General features: G+C 44.3%; 1 protein-coding gene across 1 annotated transcript in view; it reads left to right on the plus strand.

Moving 5' to 3' along the window:
* The window catches only part of PLXNC1 (plexin C1), a 174,237-nt gene that overhangs the window by 120,634 nt on the left and 34,258 nt on the right, over positions 1 to 19,345 (plus strand). The window contains exon 21 of the mRNA XM_049884041.1: positions 5,769 to 5,915. Within this exon, the coding sequence (XP_049739998.1) occupies positions 5,769 to 5,915 (147 nt within the window). The remainder of the gene's footprint in view (positions 1 to 5,768; positions 5,916 to 19,345) is intronic.

Genomic DNA, 19,345 nt, shown 5'->3' on the forward strand with positions numbered 1-19,345 from the left:
TGGTCAGAACCTGGGACATTAAAAAAAAAAAGGCAGCACAGGATTGAGGGGAATTAGCAGTCCAAAACTTAGACCTTTTTGACACTCAAGGAGTCCTGTAACTGACTTAGGTCAATGTCATTCATTGAGAATTTATCCAGATAAGACTTTTCACGGGAGCCCTCCCTTTCATCATTAACATTAATTAACACCCATAGGCCAACAGGCCCATTTAAGAAAATGTCCTGAGTAGAGGGAATATTTCAATTCCTGAAGAACAAACTATTTTCAGGTCCTCAGAAACATTTGAGAAAGATCCATTTACCTACCAGTATGTTGTAAGCTAATTACAATCAATTCGAACAAGTCATTCTGCATTGAAGCGACTCCCCAAAGGAACCACCTCCCCTTAAGTTCACTTTGTTGGAGTTACCATATGAACATGGTTGTAATCTAACTAAATCTTAAAATTGTTTTGAATGTAGTCTTTCTGCATAATCCAGTGGTTAAGAGCTGTGGGCCACACTGCTTGCTTCAAACCTGGGTTTCTCTACTTACTAGAGTCCTTGGCAGATTTCTGGACCTGTCTGAGCCTTGGTTTTATAACCTGAAGGATTAGAAAAAGAACATTGCAAGACCGTTTTGAAGTGCAGATAAGAAAATGTATGCCGTTGCTTAGCGCGGAGTAAGCACTCCCTCAATGCTGGCCATCATTATTATAAGATATTAATATCAAAATAAAGGTGAACCCAATCATCATTCTGTCCTCCGAGGCCCCTGGTACAGAAGGTTCTTATCCTTCTTTAATTTTACCAGCCATCCAGATTCCAGGGGAATTGCATAATTGTGTATTTGTAGCTAGTTCTAAAATCTAATTAAACTTTGAATAAGATATACTGCTATACCACAGGTTTTAACAGTGCTACTTAAGTTCCAATCCAAAACCAGCACTTCAAATAGACTGTGCGTAGTTTAATGTTTAATGCAATCTTACAAGTAGGTGTACTTTTTTTTTTTTTTAACCAACCCCTTCCTCTCCCAAGGCAATACCCATTTATTAAGATTAATGAAATCTGCCTTCTTTTCTGTTTACTTGATATAAATCACACGCTTTGGAGAGGCGTTGAGTGGTTATTTCTGGGTTGAATATGTTTTGCTTCCCACCATCGTTGCTTCAGCCACAACTGCTTCTAAGCAGAGGCAGTGGGACCCTAACCCAGTTCCTTGGCCTCTGGGTCTTAAAAGGCTGACTCATATTCCACCACAGTCCCGCAGAATCAGTAGCTCTGTGGGTGGTACCCAATAACCCTCATTTTTAAGAAACTCATCCAAGTAATTCTCAGGTGCCCTACATTTGAGAACTCCAGGGTAATAGAAAGAGCACTGGGCTAGGAGTCTTGGTTAGAACTACCAGGTTGCGGTTCTAAAATCCTTGCTGTTTTAGCTAGCTGTGTGTCTCTGGGCTTGGCACTTTCCATCTGGGCATCCACTTTCTATCTACTAAATGAGGGGTGTAGTCATTTGTTTTAAATTCCTTTCTGGCTCTTTTTACCGGGATCTCGTGATTCTTACTCTATACTCTCAACAGTTGATCTTCCCATCTCTCTTGCTGCTCTTGGACACTAAATGGGTGAGGCGTTCTGTTAATCTGGGCTCCAAGCCCAAATGGCTCCCTTGAGCAAAGGATTCTGGGTTGAGCTTTAGCAGTACTGATTTGAGTCTCTCGAGCAATCCAGTAGTGATGGGGCAGCAGAGCTGACAGGGGAGGCGGCGGGGGAGGACGCTAAACTAGTCAGAGACGCTTTCGCTTTCAGTGGAATAATTCCCTCTGGTGAGGAGGGCCTGGCTTCCCTCAGCCAGGTGCCCAAGGGGTGTGGGGCTCTGACAGCCCTAGTCTTCCTGCCCTACCCCCTACGAATGTTTGAATGGGGGGCACTCACACTTGACCTCCAGGTAACTTTCCTTTCTAAGCCTCCAAGGCTTTGTGGTAAAATAATAACGACAACAAACCCTCCCCCGACCACCCCCCCCCCAAGAAAGCAAACCAGTTGCCTTTGGGTCTGTTCTGACTCATGATGACCCCACGTGTTTCAGGGCAGAACTGCTTGCTCCACAGGATTTTCGGTGACTGTAAACTTACAGAGGAGCCCTGGTGGCGCAGTGGTTAAGGGCTCGGGCTGCTAACCAAAAGGTTGGCAATTTGAATCTACCAGCCACCCCTCGAAACCCTGTGGGGCAGTTCTACTCTATCCTATAGGGTTGCTATGAGTCGGAATTGATAGCAAGGGGTAAATCTTATGGAAAGGTCCTTAAGTGGTGCAAACGGTTTACATTCGACTGCTAACCTGAAGGTTGGTGGTTTGAACCTACCCGTTGGTACCTCGGAAGAAAGGCCTGGCTATCTGCTTCTGTTAAGATTATAGCCAAGAAAACCCTATGGAACAGTTCTCCTCTGTAGCACATGGGGTCACAATATGTTGGAATTTATTCCACAGCAACTAACAACAATTTTATGGAAGTATATCACCAGGTCTTTCCTCTGTGGCACCACTGGGCAGATTGAACTGTCAATCTTTCAGTTAACAATTGAGTACAAACCATTTGCACCATCCCGGGACAACTACTGCCATTTATTGACTGTGCCAGATGTTATGCTAAGAGCTTTGCTTACCGTTTCTCACGTAACCCTCTTAACAGCTGTGTGGAGTAAGTACCTTATGACCGTTTTGCCTATGGGGGGTTTGGGTCACACAGAATAGACTGTGACTTTCCCCTGATCCCACAGCTAGCGTGCGACAGCGCCAGGGTTTGAGTACTCTTAGCCACTCTGCTTACTGCTTCCCCAGCAAGGAGGGTTCCTACAGACAGGTTCAGGAGAGAATTGGGGAATGGAGAGAGATCACAGGCACCAAAGTGTCCAGCTCAGTCAGGGCCAGAGGTCTGGTTGTGGAGGAAGGATGGTGAAGGGTGAAGCGTAGTTCCAATCACAGGAAGAGAAGGGCGGGAATAGATCAGTGAGGTGGGCTCTGCCAAGGCCAGCTCCCTGGGGAGCTGTGTGCTGAGAAGATGGAGTCTGCTCTGGTCACATAGATGGTTGATCCTGACCCAGGTCGGGGAGGGACCCTCCTGTCCCCAGCAGGTGTGACTAACCTAGAAATTGTGTTCAGTGGTGACAAAGAAACTTTTTGGCCCTGTGGATCCTTAAGCTGGCCACACATCGGGATTTCTTAGGAAGTTTTTAAAACTACAGATGCCCAAGCCTCATTTCCAGGGATTCTGGTTCTGTAGGTCCAAAGTAGGGCCCAGGTATCTGAATGTTTTTCACGAGAGCCCCAAAGCATTCTGGAGATGCTTAGCCTGGGTTGGGACCGTGAATGTGGGCAGCAGTGTAAGAGGTTGCTGCTGTCGGATGGTGTCAAGAGTAGAACTGCCCCATAGGGTTTTCTAGGCTGTGATCCTTACAGGAGCAGATCACCAGGTCTTTCTCCCGAGGAGCTGCTGGGTGGGTTTGAACCGCCAGCCGTTCTGTTATCAGCCAGGCACTTAACTGTTGTGCCACCAGGGCTCCTTGGTATAAAAGATGTTACTAATTTCAGACTCACTCTACCCTGGAGAATTCTTGACCACAGGGCCATTGAGCCAGTAGCTGCCCAGGAGAGCCTATCTGGCCCCCCACCTTCAACCTTGTGGGCACATCCAGCCACTCACAACAGCTGTCACCCTCGTCTCTGATCTGTGTTGGAGAAGAGAGAAGTAGGGGCTCTAGTTTTATGGTTAGGATATTGCCTAAGGGGTGGAGGGAAAGAGAAGAGAGCAGTAAGGTTGTGAACCACTAAATAAAGGAAGTTTCTCATGAGAAATAAATGTCATGTACCAGACCCTCTCTCTCCATTTTGGAAAATTTTTGAACATCCCGCCACTGAGAAGAGACTCAAGGAAGTGGTAAAGGGAGCCCAGCAGCCTGCATGTGTGAGTGTAGGATGGGGCTAGGGGCAAGAGGAAGCCAGGATTGGAGATTGCAGATGTTCTTGCAGTCTGCGTAAAGGATGGGGGTGGGGTGGGAGGAAAATCCCAATAGATTTAAAAGAGATCCATCACCTGCCCAAGGGAATGCGGGTGAGAAACGAAGTAGACTCTGCCTTTCAAAGTCAGAACTGTTGGCTGTAAAGCTTTGTAAACTGGTGCTTTGAACACTACCTGGCTTGACTTCCTAGCCATGGCCCCCGCTCGTTCTCCCCGAACTATTCGCCTTAAGGTCTGTTGGTCATTGTTGTTAATTGCTGTTGAGTGAGCTCCAGCTCTTGGCAACCCCATGGGTGCAGAGTAGAACTGCTCTACAGGATTTTCGAGGCCGTGACCTTTCAGAAGCAGATCGCCAGGACTTCCTTCCGAAGTACTCCTGGGTGAGTTTAAACAGCCAACCTTTGGGTTAGCAGTTGAGTACAAACCATTTCCACCAGCACGCAGGGATTCCTCTGTTGACCATTAGAAGGTTGTTTCTTTAACAAATACTGTATTGCCCACCCAGGGTGACATGCCTTAGGAGGACGCTGCAGAAGCCTCCACTTGAGGTGCTCAGCGTCCATTTGAGCACACTGTTGTTGGCTACAGTTGAGCTGGCTCCCAACTCATGGAGACCCCATGCACAATGCACAACGGAACGAACCACTGCCTAGTCCTCTGTCATTCCCATGACTGGTTGCAGAGTGGACTGTTGTGATCTATAGGGTTTTCTTTGGCTGGTTTTCAGAAGTAAATCACCAGGCCTTGCTTCCTAGTCCATCTTAGTCTGGAAGCTCCACTGATATCTGTTTGGCATTGTAGCAACACTCAAGCCTTCACTGACAGACTGGTGGTAGCTGTACTTGAGGTTCACTGGCCAAAAATCAAACCCTGGTCTTCTGCATGAAAGGCAGAAATTCTACCACTGAACCAAATTTAAGGCATTTAAATAACAACAGCCCCTGGTCCAGGAAAGAGTATACACAGCAGAAATTTGAAGAGAGAAACCATCAGGACGGACCTGAGTGCATGGGGACAGTGTTAGAAGAAATGGCATTGGCTCTGGTCCAGGGAAAGGAGGTGGCATGCGTTTGTGGACCAGCACCAGCAAAGGTGTAGAGGTGGGACTGCAGGATGTGTCTGGGAACCGAACGGGGACTGGTCTGGCACACACCAAAGAATAGAGCTGCAAATTGCTTAACCGAACAACCACATCCTTCATTAAAAGCTGTAAACACCAAGAAGCATCATTCCTGGCAAATGTATAAAATTTTCTAACATTTATTCTTGTTACCAAGGCTAATCGTTGTACATTTTTTTAAATGCTGTTTATTTCGGTTTGCTAAAAAAAAAAAAAAGGCAAATAAATAGGAGTGGAAGGAAAGGTTAAGCCTCTGCCTCTGCAACTGTTTGTTCGTAGGCCTTAGCCAAGTGATAAACATTAGCCTACCATACATAAGCTTAGCACAAGTAATTATAGACTACTGTGTGTACTTCCTGTTGGTATTGACTGTGAACATAGTGAAGGTGTGTGTGCATGTGCGTATGTGCGTGTGCGTGCATGCACATGCCAGTGTGTTGGGGAGAAGAGGCAGTTTCCTGTGCATCCGAGTTTTGCTCCAAACCCTAAGTAGAGCGATATGTATTTTCTTGGGAGTTTCCTGTTGACTATTAGAGAACACCACCTCCTGTCTCCTGTCCTCCTGCCATAGACTGCAACTTTTGTTCTTTGGGAAGTGCAGAGGATTCAGCAGAATGCTAACTGTCGTTTTTGCATCTTTTCCAAGGAGACTGTAGGAGAGCCATTCTATTTGCTGGTGACGACCTTGAACCAGAAAATAAACAAGGGTCCCGTCGACGTCATCACTTGCAAAGCCCTATACACCCTTAATGAAGACTGGCTGCTATGGCAGGTTCCAGAATTCAGCACGGTGGTATGTTTGTGATAAAACTTTCCATCTAGACTTGGAAATATGTCTGGCTGGGAATTAGAGGGTGGGGGTGGGGTCACTTGGAATGAGATCATTCCTGCTTCGGGAGGGCTCATAAGTTTAGTTCATTTAAAACAGTAGTTGATAAAATACTAACACGTGTTCACATAATAGATTTTAATTACTTGGATGGGGGAGTAGTATTGTAATGATGCCTGGGGTACTCATCAATTTCCAAAGATTTTAATATCAGGATTGCCTATAGCTTTCAGTATCGTCAAAGGAAATGCAAAGTACTCCCTATTCAGTGCTTATAATTGCAATCAGAATTTCTCAAATGGCTCTGCTCTGGAAGACAATGTGTGAAGATATATTTCAACCAAATTGAGGCCGTCTTATTTTAGAACGATACCACAAGACAAATTCAACTGCGTTCCCCGTGCAACGTGGCGCCCTTACTTTATTTCCGTGGGTTAGTTACAAATGTTTGGTGTCGCGCACTTAATGTACTGTGATCTCGTAGATATTTTTAGAGGAACACTGTAAATCACTACAGCAGCGTGATTGTCTAGCTGCTGGAGGGTTTTATCCATTTGAGAATTTCCTCTCAGTTTACCCCCACCCCACCCGCCCACTACTCTTCCTAAAGCAAGGCAGACCAATTTATAGCACATTCTGGAACTTGAGAGAGGGAGCCACGCATGGAACATAGCTCCAAAATTACTTAGAAATTTCCTATGCTTTTCTGTTAATATAGACTTGGCGAAGAGTTGGTTGTGTTCTGGTTGAAAATTAACAAGATACTTCCAGCTGCAAAATCTTTAGCTTTACAGACTCTGGCTTCTTCACCATCTCGCTAGTGGGGAAGGAGGGGAAATGACAGTGAGGTTTTGGTATTGCCCATTAAAGGAGCCGAGTCTCCTGTGGCTTCGCTCTGGTTGGTGAGTGCCATGGTGTCATCTGGGAAGAATTCATCCCCTAATTGGAGAAGGCACCACTTTGCTGTGGACCGTATTATGGTTATGTCCTCGGGTGGGAGAATACTCCGTACATCAGCTACTTTGAGTTCTCAGGCACTGCCATGTGTAGCTCATCCCTCCACTGAAGATGGCTCCATGCTCAACAGCCATCTGAGAGATGGGAAGCTGAGCCGAAAGTCAACGTTTCCCAGTACTCTGAATTCTGTCTATACCCCCATCTGCATCTGAGAGGCAGCGTAGCGGGTGCCAAAAATAAAACAAAAACCCAAACTCATTGCCCTTGAGTTGATTCCGACTCATAGTGACCCTATAGGACAGCAAAACTGCCCCATGGAGTTTCCAAGGCTGTAATCTTTACGGGAGCAGACTTTCACATCTTTCTCCCAAAAAGTGACCAGTGGGTTTGAACTGCCGACTTTTCAGTTAGCGGCTGAACACTTAACCACTGCGCCACCAGGGCTGCCTGTGTACTGTGTGCAGTGGTTCTCAAACCTGAGCTTGGACCGGCATCACCTGGAGAGCTTGTTAAGTGCTGACTGCTAGCCAGCATCCTCAGAATTTCTAACTGAGTGGATCTGCATCTGGCCTCTTCCCTACACCCAACAGAGCCCTGGTGGCACGGTGGTTAAGAACTAAGCCTGTTAACCAACAGGTCGGCCATCCTAATCCACTGGCCACTCCTTGGAAGCCTTATAGGGCAGTTCTGCTCTGTCCTGTAGGGTCTCTATGAGTCGGAATCGACTGGACGGTTTTTCTGTTTGGCATTGTGGCCTGAGAATTTATATTTCTGACAAGATCACTGATGATGCTGATATTGCTGGTCCAGGGGCCACACTTTGGATATAGTGCTTAAAAACTTGAACTCTGGAGCCAAGGCAGGTTTGAATCCTGTCTCTGCCACTTGCTAGCTTTGTGACATTGGGCAAGTTTCTAAACCTCTCTTTGCCTTAATGTCCTCACCTGTAAATGGACAGGATGATGACAACGGTCGGTGCCTGCCTAATGGGTGTGGCAAGGAATTAAAAGTTTTTTTTATATTATATTGATTACTTCGAACTTGGCCTGGCACATGAGTGCTATGTAAAGCTTTGTTACATTTAATTCACATCTCCTTGGCCACTTGTTAAACAAGCAGACCCAGGCATTCTAAGGCCTGGGCCTCCTTTTGGGCTGATTAAATCAGAATCTTTGAGGATGGAACCCGGGCATGGTTACATTTTTTAAACTCTCCAGGTAATTTTAAAGTGTGTCCACTGTAGAGAACACCACTGGGTATCTTGGAGAAAAAAAGACAAAATTTGGGCTAGGACATTTTGACTTTCCTTTCTCAGACCTTGGATTTGTCTTGAAAACAAGGCCTTGGTCCTAACATAGAAGGCCATGCATTTACTTTGAAATATTTTATAAGCACCAGGGAGAGGTATTTCCAAGAAATATAAGTTGGTGGAATCCAGTAGTATTTCAGTTTTACGAAAATACTGACCCCAGAGAGCAAAAGGTGGGGTTGGGCGGGGAACCAGCCAACCCACCACTGTTGAGTTGATTCTGACTCATAGCGAGCCTACAGGACAGAGTAGAACTGCCCCACAGGGTTCTCAAGGCTTTAAATCTTTACAGAAGCAGACTCCCACATTGTTCTCCCACAGGGCAGCTGGCGCGTTTGAACCACCGACCTTTTAGTTCGCGGCCAAGCGCTTAACCACTGTCCCATCAGGGCTCTGTTGGGTGTGGGGAAGAGGCTAAATGTCTGATCAGGGAAGCAACTTTTGAGGTTTGAGTTCTTTTGAATGCTTTATATCTGAAATGCTTTCTTCCCCCTTTTCATTTTGAAACATTATTTATTTCACAGTCAATAAGACCATGTGTTTCTGATTTGTTAACACTCAACTCATCATCAAAATGTTGATGTTGAAGAAATTCATGTCGACTCTTGAGGGTTTTTTTTGTTTTGTTTTGTTTGTTTCCTTAATAGCCCCCTGGGGGAACAGGCTAATGGAAAATTATGATTTCAGGAAAATTCACATAAATGACCCTTTTCAGATTTGCCAGTAAATAAAGACTGGAAAAGTTATGAGCCACTTGTTTCTAGGGGCCTTGCCTTTAAAATGATATTTAATGCCTTTCATTGTCCCTGTCCCAACATCCCTTTCATGGTGATGATTATACTAGAAGCTCTAGACGAGGCATATGATCCGGCCTGTGCTTGTGTGACAAAATGTTAGCAGAAGGTCAATATAAAATATTTAAGGTTTCCATTTCCCAGCTGGCAAGTTCCCCCAGCTTTAACTATCATATTCCTAATTTCCTTCCTTCCTCCCTTCTCCCCTTCATCCCTCTTTCTTACTCCACTTTCCTCCCTCCCGGGGGCATGTACACCCAGTGGTTTTAAGTCTTGATTTTCTAAATTTGCCTGAGGTAGTTTATGTAATTGAAAACCAAAGGTGTGGTGAACAAACTTGATTCTGTGTGTGTGTGTGTGTGTGTGTGTGTGTGTGTGTATAGGAGAGAGAGAAGGAAATCCTTTCAAGGAAAGGAAAGTCAGAGAAAAACCAAGAGCAGTCACCTGAGCAGTTAGAAATGACAGAACCAGGTGCCATGGCAGGGGCAAGTTTGAAAAAAATAAAATGGCCCCAAACTCCTATTTGGCGCTCAGAAGCTCAGCACCTCGTTTAACAACCTAAAAGTTAGGTTTCACACCTCTAAGATTAGGATATGTTCTCCCTGAGGTGTGGAGTGTTTTCTAGAACATAAAGACATACTTCCTGCCAATTTCTAATATATGAAATCATTATACTAACAAATGGGCCCTGGAAAGTAATTCTTTGTTCTTTGAATCCTGGGAGGAAGATTCCTTTGTCTTTCCTCAAGTTTAAGCAAAGCCCCATAGAGTCACGCTTCCCCTAGTACAATAAGAAACCCTCCTTCTCTATCAAGGCATCCAGGCTGGTGTTCAATGAGGCAACAATGAGCAAAAAGCCTTCCATTAGCATCCGTCCTAGCGTTAGCATCAGGGGAGGGTTTGCACACACAGGGCTCTAGTCTTCTTGTAACATCCAGGAATTTACATTTGACAGGTAGAAGAGAAACAAAACCTATTTGCTGGGCTGTTTTTCCCCCTTTGAAGGACTTTTAGCATGTTCGATTTTGTTCATGGAAAACCGCATGCCCTCACTCAGCTTGTGCTGTGTCAAAAGGATGATTTCAGAACATATCACCTAAAACTTTTGAGGAGCCAGTGAACACTTGAGAATTTCAGTTCCAGGAAAGTGAACCACACGGGAGAAAGGACATTTGCTTTTCTTTCAGGAGGAGATGAGAAAACCCAATAACTCGTAGCAAGCACGCTGAATTGGCAAGAGACATTTGACTTGTAATCAAAGTTAAGCGGGAAATGGTTTTTTGAACTCTTAAACCCAGGAAATGAGCCTGCCAATCTGATGTAGCTGAGAGATACATCTTGGCATCCTGGGAAACAGTGTTCCAACAAACATATTATTGCCCCATTCTCATATCTGTAAGCAACTCTTTAAGATTATTAGAAATTCTTGAAAAAGCACAGATACACGCCTGCAGACATTTTAATGTCTCCACTGTGATTTATTAAAAGTTGATACCAGCCCACACCGGTCTGCCTTTTTCCCGCGTAGTTACCATTTGGGGACAATCACGTTTAATAGAATAGTTCATATATAAAAGAGTCCATCTCTAGCAAGAGTTTCTCGTCTATATGTTTCCTTTAACATGGTCATTTCCTTATTACTCCCCAGCTCCTTCTGTTCCATTTAGTTTGTCCTTTCACAAGATCCATTATCTCCATAATTAAACAACCCACTGTCCCGATTAAGTCATTCTGTGTTACTTCAGTTACATCCCATTGTTCATTAAATCCTGATGTTTGTACTTCAGCAATCTTGTTTTTTAATACTCCTAGCATTTGTGGAGAAACAGTGAAGTTAATTAACAATTCTTGCACTTTTTTTTTTCTTTTTGCTTTTTCTCTCTACTATGGTACAAATCATTTCCATTATGACTTGCAATAATACTGAAACCATTTACTAACTTCAGAGTTACTGTTCTAAACTTCCTGATCAAAGCAGTGAAACTATGTTTTATAATCATGTTAGGTAAGTCATTCTCTGGTTGATGGCAAATAGTGGAAAATGAAAAATTAATACTAAATGGGTGCTTTAAATGACTTTCCTCTTTATACCCTGTCTTCTCAGGCCCATAATCTGGGAATAAGAAAATAATTTAGTATCCTAAATACAAAAGTATTTAATTTTCCTCTTATGGCTCAACTGTGGCTCTATGATTTCATTGCTGAGGATTCTTATTTATACTCAGGACTGGCAACTATTAAAGCAGATTATGGTAGAGATAAAAAGTGTTTTCTAGATTAATCTTTTCTGGCATTGTCTAAATAAGCATTCCTTTTGAAGTTACTGGTATCTGGGGCAAAGGTTAGCAAACAATGGCCCATGGGCCAAATCTGGTCTGCTACCTATTTGTTATAAATAAAGTTTTATTGGAACACAGGAATGCACATTCATTTACATATTATCTGTGGCTGTTTTCCTGTTCAGCAGCAGTGTTAAGTATTTGTAACAGAGACACTTGGGCCACAAAGCTTGAAATATTTACTAACTGGCCCTGTATTAAAAAAAAAAAAAACCAAACCCACTGCCGCTGAGTCAATTCCAACTCACAGCGACCCTATAGGACAAAGTAGAACTGCTCCCACAGAGTTTCCAAGGCCCTTTATAGAAAGTTTAAAAACAGACAAACAAAAAAACGAAAGCCGTTGCTGTTGAGTTGATTCCAACTCAGTGACTCCGTAGAACAGGGTAGAACTGCCCCATAAGGTGTCCAAGGATGTGAGTCTTTATGGGAAACCCTGGTGGTATAGTGGTTAAGAGCTACAGCTGCTAACCAAAAAGTCAGCAGTTCAACATTCTTCTGTGGTTACGAGGGGGGGAGGGAGGGAGGGTGGGGAGGGGTATTTACTAATTAGATAGTAGATAAGAACTACTTTAGGTGAAGGGAAAGACAACACTCAGGGGAGGTCAGCACAACTGGACTAGACCAAAAGCAAAGAAGTTTCCTGAATAAACTGAATGCTTCGAAGGCCAGTGTAGCAGGGACAGGGGTTTGGGGATCATGGTTTCAGGGGACATCTAAGTCAATTGGCATAATAAAATCTATTAAGAAACCATTCTGCATCCTACTTTGAAGAGTGGCGTCTGGAGTCTTAAACGCTACCCAGCGGCCATCTAAGATGCATCAATGAGTCTCAACCCACTTGGATCAGGGGAGAATGAAGAACACCAAGGACGCAAGGTAATTACCAGCCCAAGAGACAGAAAGGGCCACATGAACCAGAGATTACATCATCCTGAGACCAGAAGAACTAGATGGTGCCCTGAGACCAGAAGAACTAGATGGTACCTGGCCACAACCGATGACTGCCTTGACAGGGAACACAACAGAGAACCCCTGAGGGAGCAGTAGAACAGTGGAATGCGGACCCCAAATTCTCATAAAAAGACCAGATTTAATGGTCGCCTAAGACTAGAAGAACCCCGGTGGTCATGGCCCCCAGACCTTCTGTTGCCCCAGGACAGTAACGCTTCCCAAAGCCAACTCTTCAGACATGGATTGGACTGGACAATGGGTTGGAGAGGGATGCTGGTGAGGAGGAAGCTTCTTGGATCAGGTGGACACTTGAGACTATGTTGGCATCTCCTACCTGGAGGGGAGATGAGAAGGTAGAGGGGGTTAAAAGCTGGCAAAATGGATACGAAAAGAGAGAGTGAGGGAGGGAGCGGGCTGTCTCATTGGGGGAAGAGTAATTGCGAGTATGTAGCAAGGTGTATATAAGTTTTTGTGTGAGAGACGGACTTGATTTGTAAACTTTCACTTAAAGCACAAAAAAGAAAGAAAAAAAAAAAAAAAGTTCAAATCCACCAGGCGCTCCTTGGAAACCATATAGGGCAGTTCTACTCTGCCTTATAGGGTCACTATGAGTCGGAATCGCGGCAATGGGTTTGGTTTTTTTAGTTTTTTAAGTCTTTACGGAAGCAGAATGTCACATCTTTCTCCCGTGGATGGGGTAGTGGCTTTCAGATAGCAGCTGACTGTAAATCTAGAGCCTGACAGAATATAGAAGAAAAAGCTAGGATCCTCCTCCCCAGCAACCCCAAAGCCTTGACCTCTTTCCTCTCCTTCTTGGGGGTACAGCAATGGAAATGCCTTGTCACCAGTCACAAATATGAAACTTATGGGGCTCTTTCCCAAACACACACACACAAACAGTGAAATACTCAAACCTACAATACTGAAATTGATCATTTTGGGTTTAATCAGACAGCCCTTCCTACTTGATTCTAAGGTGGACAAATGGTGACAAATGGTAGCAAATGTTACTAAGTATGGAAAAATTTGTGAGAGAAACTTAAATTTGAGAAAATTCTCTCCATTAAGTTTTTCTTTAAAATGGAAAAAACTCACTCTCCTGTCCCCTCTCCCCCGCCGGGCCCAGTGTTCTGGGGAGCAGAATATCTTGGTCCAGGAAGCTCTGAACTCTTGGTCTTTGGTGGGAAAAGGAAAAGGAGGGTAAAGCTGGGAGGTTGGGCAGGAAAGCACAGCGTTGGAGGGGAGGCCTGGTAGATGGCCCAAGGCTGCTGACTCCAGCCTAAGACAAACCTCAGGTAGCAGCTTTTCAGAGACCACCCCTTCTAACTCTGGGCTCCTGCTGCTTTTGCTGGACTTCTAGAATTGTTTCCCTTTTCTTTTTTTTCTCTCTTTCTCCCCCTCTTTTTGTTTGTTATGAGAGCCAGACTTTCCTCTTGACCTTTACTTGTCTGTAAAATGAAATTAGAAATGTATCCTATTGGTTTTGTTTAATGAAAGCAATTATTGGTCTAAGACCTTTTATGGTAAAGTTGCTGGTTTGTAATAAATAGGTTCTTTTACAATTACTTTTCTAGGTTTTATAAGGTATTACAGAAAGGACGCAGCAGTATGCCAGCCCTTACTAGCCAGGAATATGATTGAGAAGTGAATGAGGAGCACCCTCCCACGGTGTGGGGAATGCCTCTTCTCTGTCCCTTGATTCATCTTCCCAGCCTCCTGCAGCCTTATCTTCTCTGTCCGCTCTATACCTGAAACTGCCTGATTATGTGAGGGACAACAGGAAAAGGAATGGGGCTTTACGTTCATGTGCTGTGTAGCTTATAGCAGAAGCCCGACGATCTTGGTTTTGAACCTGGGTTTAGCTATTTTCTTGAGTAGCCATGTGACCTTGAGTAAATCACACTACTTTCTTAAACCTCAGTTTCCTCATTTATAGATAGACAATTTATAAATAACAAACTAACCTTGTAGATTTGTTATGTGGTCAGAAAATAATATCTGTGAGATGTCTACCCATCATGCCTGGCACAGAGCGGGGGTCATTAGTCAACTATATAAGATCTACTAAGCAGAGAGTATCCCCTCACTGTCGTTTTTGGTTGGTTATTTATTGCTGATGGGTGATATGTGGGAGTTGGTTAGCTGATTCTTTCATCTTTAAAAGCATTCCTTAAATGTTGTTAGTTGCTGAGTCGGCTCCAACTTGTGGTGAATCCATGTACAACAGAACAAAATGTTGCCTGGCGCTGCACCATCTTCACAATCGTTGGCATGCTTGAGTCCATCGTTGCAGCCACTGTGTATTTGGAGTACCTTCCAACCTAGCGGGCTCTTCTGGCACCAGAAAACAACAGCAACAACAAAAAAAAACCATTGCCATCAAGTCAATTCCAACTCATAGTGACCCTATAGGACAGAGTAGAACTCCATCACAGGGTTTCCAAGGAGCAGCTAATGGATTCGAACCGCTGACATTTTCGTTAGCAGCTGAGTTCTTAACTGCTGTGCCACGAGGGCTCCTCCAGCACCATATCTGACAGCATTCTGCTGTAATCCATTGGATTTTCACTGGCTAATTTCTGGAAGTAGATTGCCAGGCCTTCCTTCCTAGTCTACCTTAGTCTGGAAGCTCTGCTGAAACCTGTCCATCATGGGAGACCTTGCCAATATATGAAATACCAGTGACATATCTCCCAGCATCACAGCAACATGCAAGCCACAACAGTACCACAGACTGACGGATGAGTGATGGAGTCCTTAAATGCCTCTGTGCTTATGTGACCTGTAACCCCTGTACCTGGGAGGTTACGCCCTATGACAGATGGCATCCTGCTGGATAGATGTAAAAAAAAAAGACACTCATGATAAACCCCAAGACAGCCTAAAAGAGTCTGGTTTGTGACATGCTACGAAAGGATCAGGTCATTCCAGAAGGTTCTTTATCTGTGCATCCTGGGCTATGCCTTTTCCAAATAGCCTTGTCCTTCTAATAACCTGCTTTGGTAAGAGGCATAGTTCCTGAATCCGTTAGGCTACAATTCAGCTACAAGAAACAGAGACCCAAGTTAACTGTGGCTTAAGTAAGAGAGAAGTTTATTTCTCTCCACATGAAGTTCTGAGATGGGCATTCCAGGCCTACTGGGGCACACTGCTCTGGGAGGTCTTCACAGGACCCAGGCTCCTTCCCTTTTGCTGTCCTTAGGTCACCTCATGGCATAAGGTGTCTGCCCACCTGCAGCCATCCTTCCCCATTCCAGCCAGCAGAAAATAAGTGGGGCTGACAAAAAGGGGACAGATTTGTCACCAGCCGTCTTTCAAGGAAGTTTCCTAGAGGAAGCCACATAACCAAAAAAAAAAAAAAACCATTGCTGTTCAGTTGATCCTGACTCATGGTAACCCCATTTGTTACAGAGTAGAACTGTGCTCCATAGAGTTTTTCTTGGCTGTAATTTTTACAGAAGCAGATCTCCAGGTCTTTCTTCCATGGCACCGCTGGGTGAGTTCAAACTGCCAACCTTTTGGTTAGTTGCCTAGAGCAGACCATTTACATCACCCAGAGACCTCTTCCCACATAATGCAGCTGCTTTATTTCATTGGTTAGAACTTAGTCACTTGGCCGCACCCAGCAGCAACAGAGGCTGGGAAATGTCATTGATATTCTGGGTGAATATGTGCTCTGTACAAATGTCCATGGGTGGTACCTGAGCCACACGGTTCTCCGATTCAGTGGGGACCGTGAGACTCAATGCCAAGCCAAGCTAAGGAGGTAGAACCTCCTCTACCAGGTTGTCTGTGTCCCACCTGGGTCCTCAGATAGCATTTACTGAGAAACTCGGGCAGACTGGGCCTGCCCTTTGGCTTAGCAGTTAACGGTTGTGGACTCATACCCCAGTTATGACCCTTGGCAGCTGTGCAATCTCGGACCTGTTTCTGAAGCTCACTGCGTCTCAATTTCTTCATTTGTTAAATGAGGCTGATAATAACACCCACTTCACGGAGTAGCCGTGAGGATTAAATGGTTAGAAAAGCACCTAAAACACTTCCTGGTGCATGGCAAGCGTTCTGTATGGGTTGGCTATTAAATGAGTTAGGAAAGCACTTATTAGAAACCTAAAATAGCCGTCTCTTCTTCACCTTTTTCTCTTTATTACTAGTCCTGGGCTTCTCTCTCACATGGTTTCTTTACCCTCCCTTCTACCCAAAGGAAGTGTGATTCTTTATCTAGACTTCCTGACCTGGTAGCCTGAGTAAAAATTTGAAGTTTGCTTCTCACCAATCGAGTTAGAGACTGGAAGCCAAGTGTCTCTGTGGGTACAGAGACCTCCCTCCTGTGCTGGTGCACATGCAGCTCCTTTCCAGACTCAATTCAAATGCCCTCTCCTCCGTACAGCCCTCCCTGATTTCTCTCCCTTTGAAACCCTCCTCCAAGCTAGAAGTGATCTTTCCCTCTGGGTACCTGAAGCACTACATCTATACCAACCATTAAAATTGGTTGGGTGTATCCCACACTTTTTCTATTAGACTACAAGTACTTCCCAGGCCGGAATACTGTCAGGCTCAACTTTGTATTACCTACAGTGCTGTGCACACAGTAAGTGCAGAGTAAATGGGCCAATGAATTAATTAATCTACCCCAGCATCAACAAAGCCAGTTTTGGGTGCCTTCAGCTACTCTAAGTAAGAGAAAATCTGACTAATGGTGCCTGAAATTGTAAGAGGATTGAACTGCATTTTAGAGCAGAAAGTCTGGAGGTAAGCAGCCCCAAGGCTGGCCCATCTGCTCAGCTGGTCAGGGCTCTGGGTCACCACCTCTGTGCAGCTCTTGGCCCTGCCCTCCTCATCACAAGATGGCTGCCACAGCTCCAAGCACTGCTGTCCATTTGGTTAGGGTAGAAAGCCTTTTCTTTTATGTCTCATTGGCCAGAACTGGGTCATATGACCAGTCCCTGCAAAGGAGAAGGGGATTGTCACCAATCATGCTTCCTACCCTGGGCTGGGCCCACTGCTGTCGATACCTGACTTCTGTCAGCAGAGAAGGAGGAGGGGTAGCTGTTGATTGGACAACCAACCAGGTGGCGTCACTAAGAAGGTGCAGATCACACTGGATGACACTGTCAAGAGGGGGTGACAACAAACAACTGTCTATAAAGTTTTTGTGCAGTGTTTCAGCAGAAATTATTTTTTATAAAAATGTTCCTGTAGTTAGTTATAACAACAATGACCATTCTTTGACTAAGAACTTGATCTCAGTGTCTAAGTGCCTTCCTGCATATCCCTGCAAAGTGGATCAGCTCTTCTGTGCACCTCCAGCTCTCGCTGGCATTTTCAAGGGGAGCTAATTTACCAAATGATTCCACAAAAAAAGTTTGTTTAAAATCTTACACAAGTGATAGTTTATTCTCAAAAAGAGGAATTAAGCCCTAATACAGCTCAATGTGTTTCAATATGTTCAGTTTCAGTACAGTCAGAAAATAAGTCTGGACGTGCTGCATCTAAGTGAGTTGCACAAAACAGGAGCTAGAATCAGCTAATGGGATGCATGCTTCCTGCACAGGGAAATGACTGTTCTGGCTGCTTTCCTTTCATTGGAGCATGCTTACTGCAGCCTGAAGAACAGATGCAGAATTATATCAGCCCACCTGAAGGTTTGGTGATCGTGAACTCATTGAAGTTCTTAGGCGTTTACATAAGAAAAGTCCTTATGAGTTTACAAAATTTTCACTTGTTCTCCCTATTCCTCACTGGCTTAATGAAAAAAATCCTCAAAACAGACAGCCAACGAGTGTTAACTGGGTTCTCAAGAAGCCCAACAATACTCCTGTAGAATTTATTATCAAGGTCTATTAAAATTCTATCTTACCAATCCCACTCCTAGGAATGTATCCCAGAGAGATAAGAGCCGTGACACAAGTAGACATATGCACACCCATGTTCGCTGCAGCATTATTCACAATAGCAAAAAGATGGAAACAACCCAAGTGCCCATCAACAGATGAGTGGATAAACAATTTATGGTAAATTATTTAATTTACACACAATGGAATACTACCCAACGATAAAGAACAACGATGAATCCATGAAACATCTGACAACATGGATGAATGTGAAAGGCATTATGCTGAGTGAAAAAAGTCCATCACAAAAGGACAAGTATTGTATGAGGCCACTATTATAAAAACCCAAGAAAAGGGTTACACACAGAAAAAAAACAATCTTTGATGGTTACAAGAGAATGGAGGAGTGGGGAGGGGAAATCACTAATTAGATAGTAGACAAGAGTTAACTTTGGTGAGGGCAAAGACAACATACAATATAGGGGAAGTCAGCACAACTTGACCAAGGCAAAGCCATAAAAGCCTTCCTAGACACATCTAAACACCTTGAGGGACCAAGTTACTAGGGCCGAGAGTTGGGGACCATAGTCTTAGGGGACATCTAGGTCAATTGGCATAACATAGTTCATAAAGAGAATGTACTACATCTTAACTTTGGTAAGTATCGTCTGGAGTCTTAAAAGCTTGTTGTTGGCCATCTAAGATACATCTCTCAGTACCATCCTGTCCAGAGCAAAAGAGAATGAAGAAAACCAAAGACAAAAGTCCTTTTTTACCACATGAACCATAGCCTCCAGCAGCCTGAGCTCAGAAGAACTAGATGGTGCCCAGCTATCACAACCGAGCACTCTGACAGGCTCACATTAGAGGGTCCTGGACAGAGTGGGAGAAAAATGTAAAGCAAAATTCAAATTCACAAAAAAAGACCAGACTTACTGGCCTGAGACTGGAGGAACCCCTGAAATTATGCCCCCAGGCACCCTGCTAACTCAGAACTGAAGCCACTCCCAAAGTCCATCTTTCAGCCAAAGATTAGACAGGCCTATAAAACAAAACAAACAATAGTACATGTGAGGAATGTGCTTCTTAGTTCAATCAAATATAAGAGACCAGATGGGCCACACCTGCCCGAAAGCAAAGACGAGAAGGCAGGAAGGGACAGGAAAACTGGACGAATGAACATGGAGAACCCAGGGTGGACAGGGAA

This window comes from Elephas maximus, chromosome 4 (genome assembly GCF_024166365.1).
Source record: "Elephas maximus indicus isolate mEleMax1 chromosome 4, mEleMax1 primary haplotype, whole genome shotgun sequence".
In the NCBI taxonomy this organism is placed as follows: Eukaryota; Metazoa; Chordata; class Mammalia; order Proboscidea; family Elephantidae; genus Elephas; species Elephas maximus.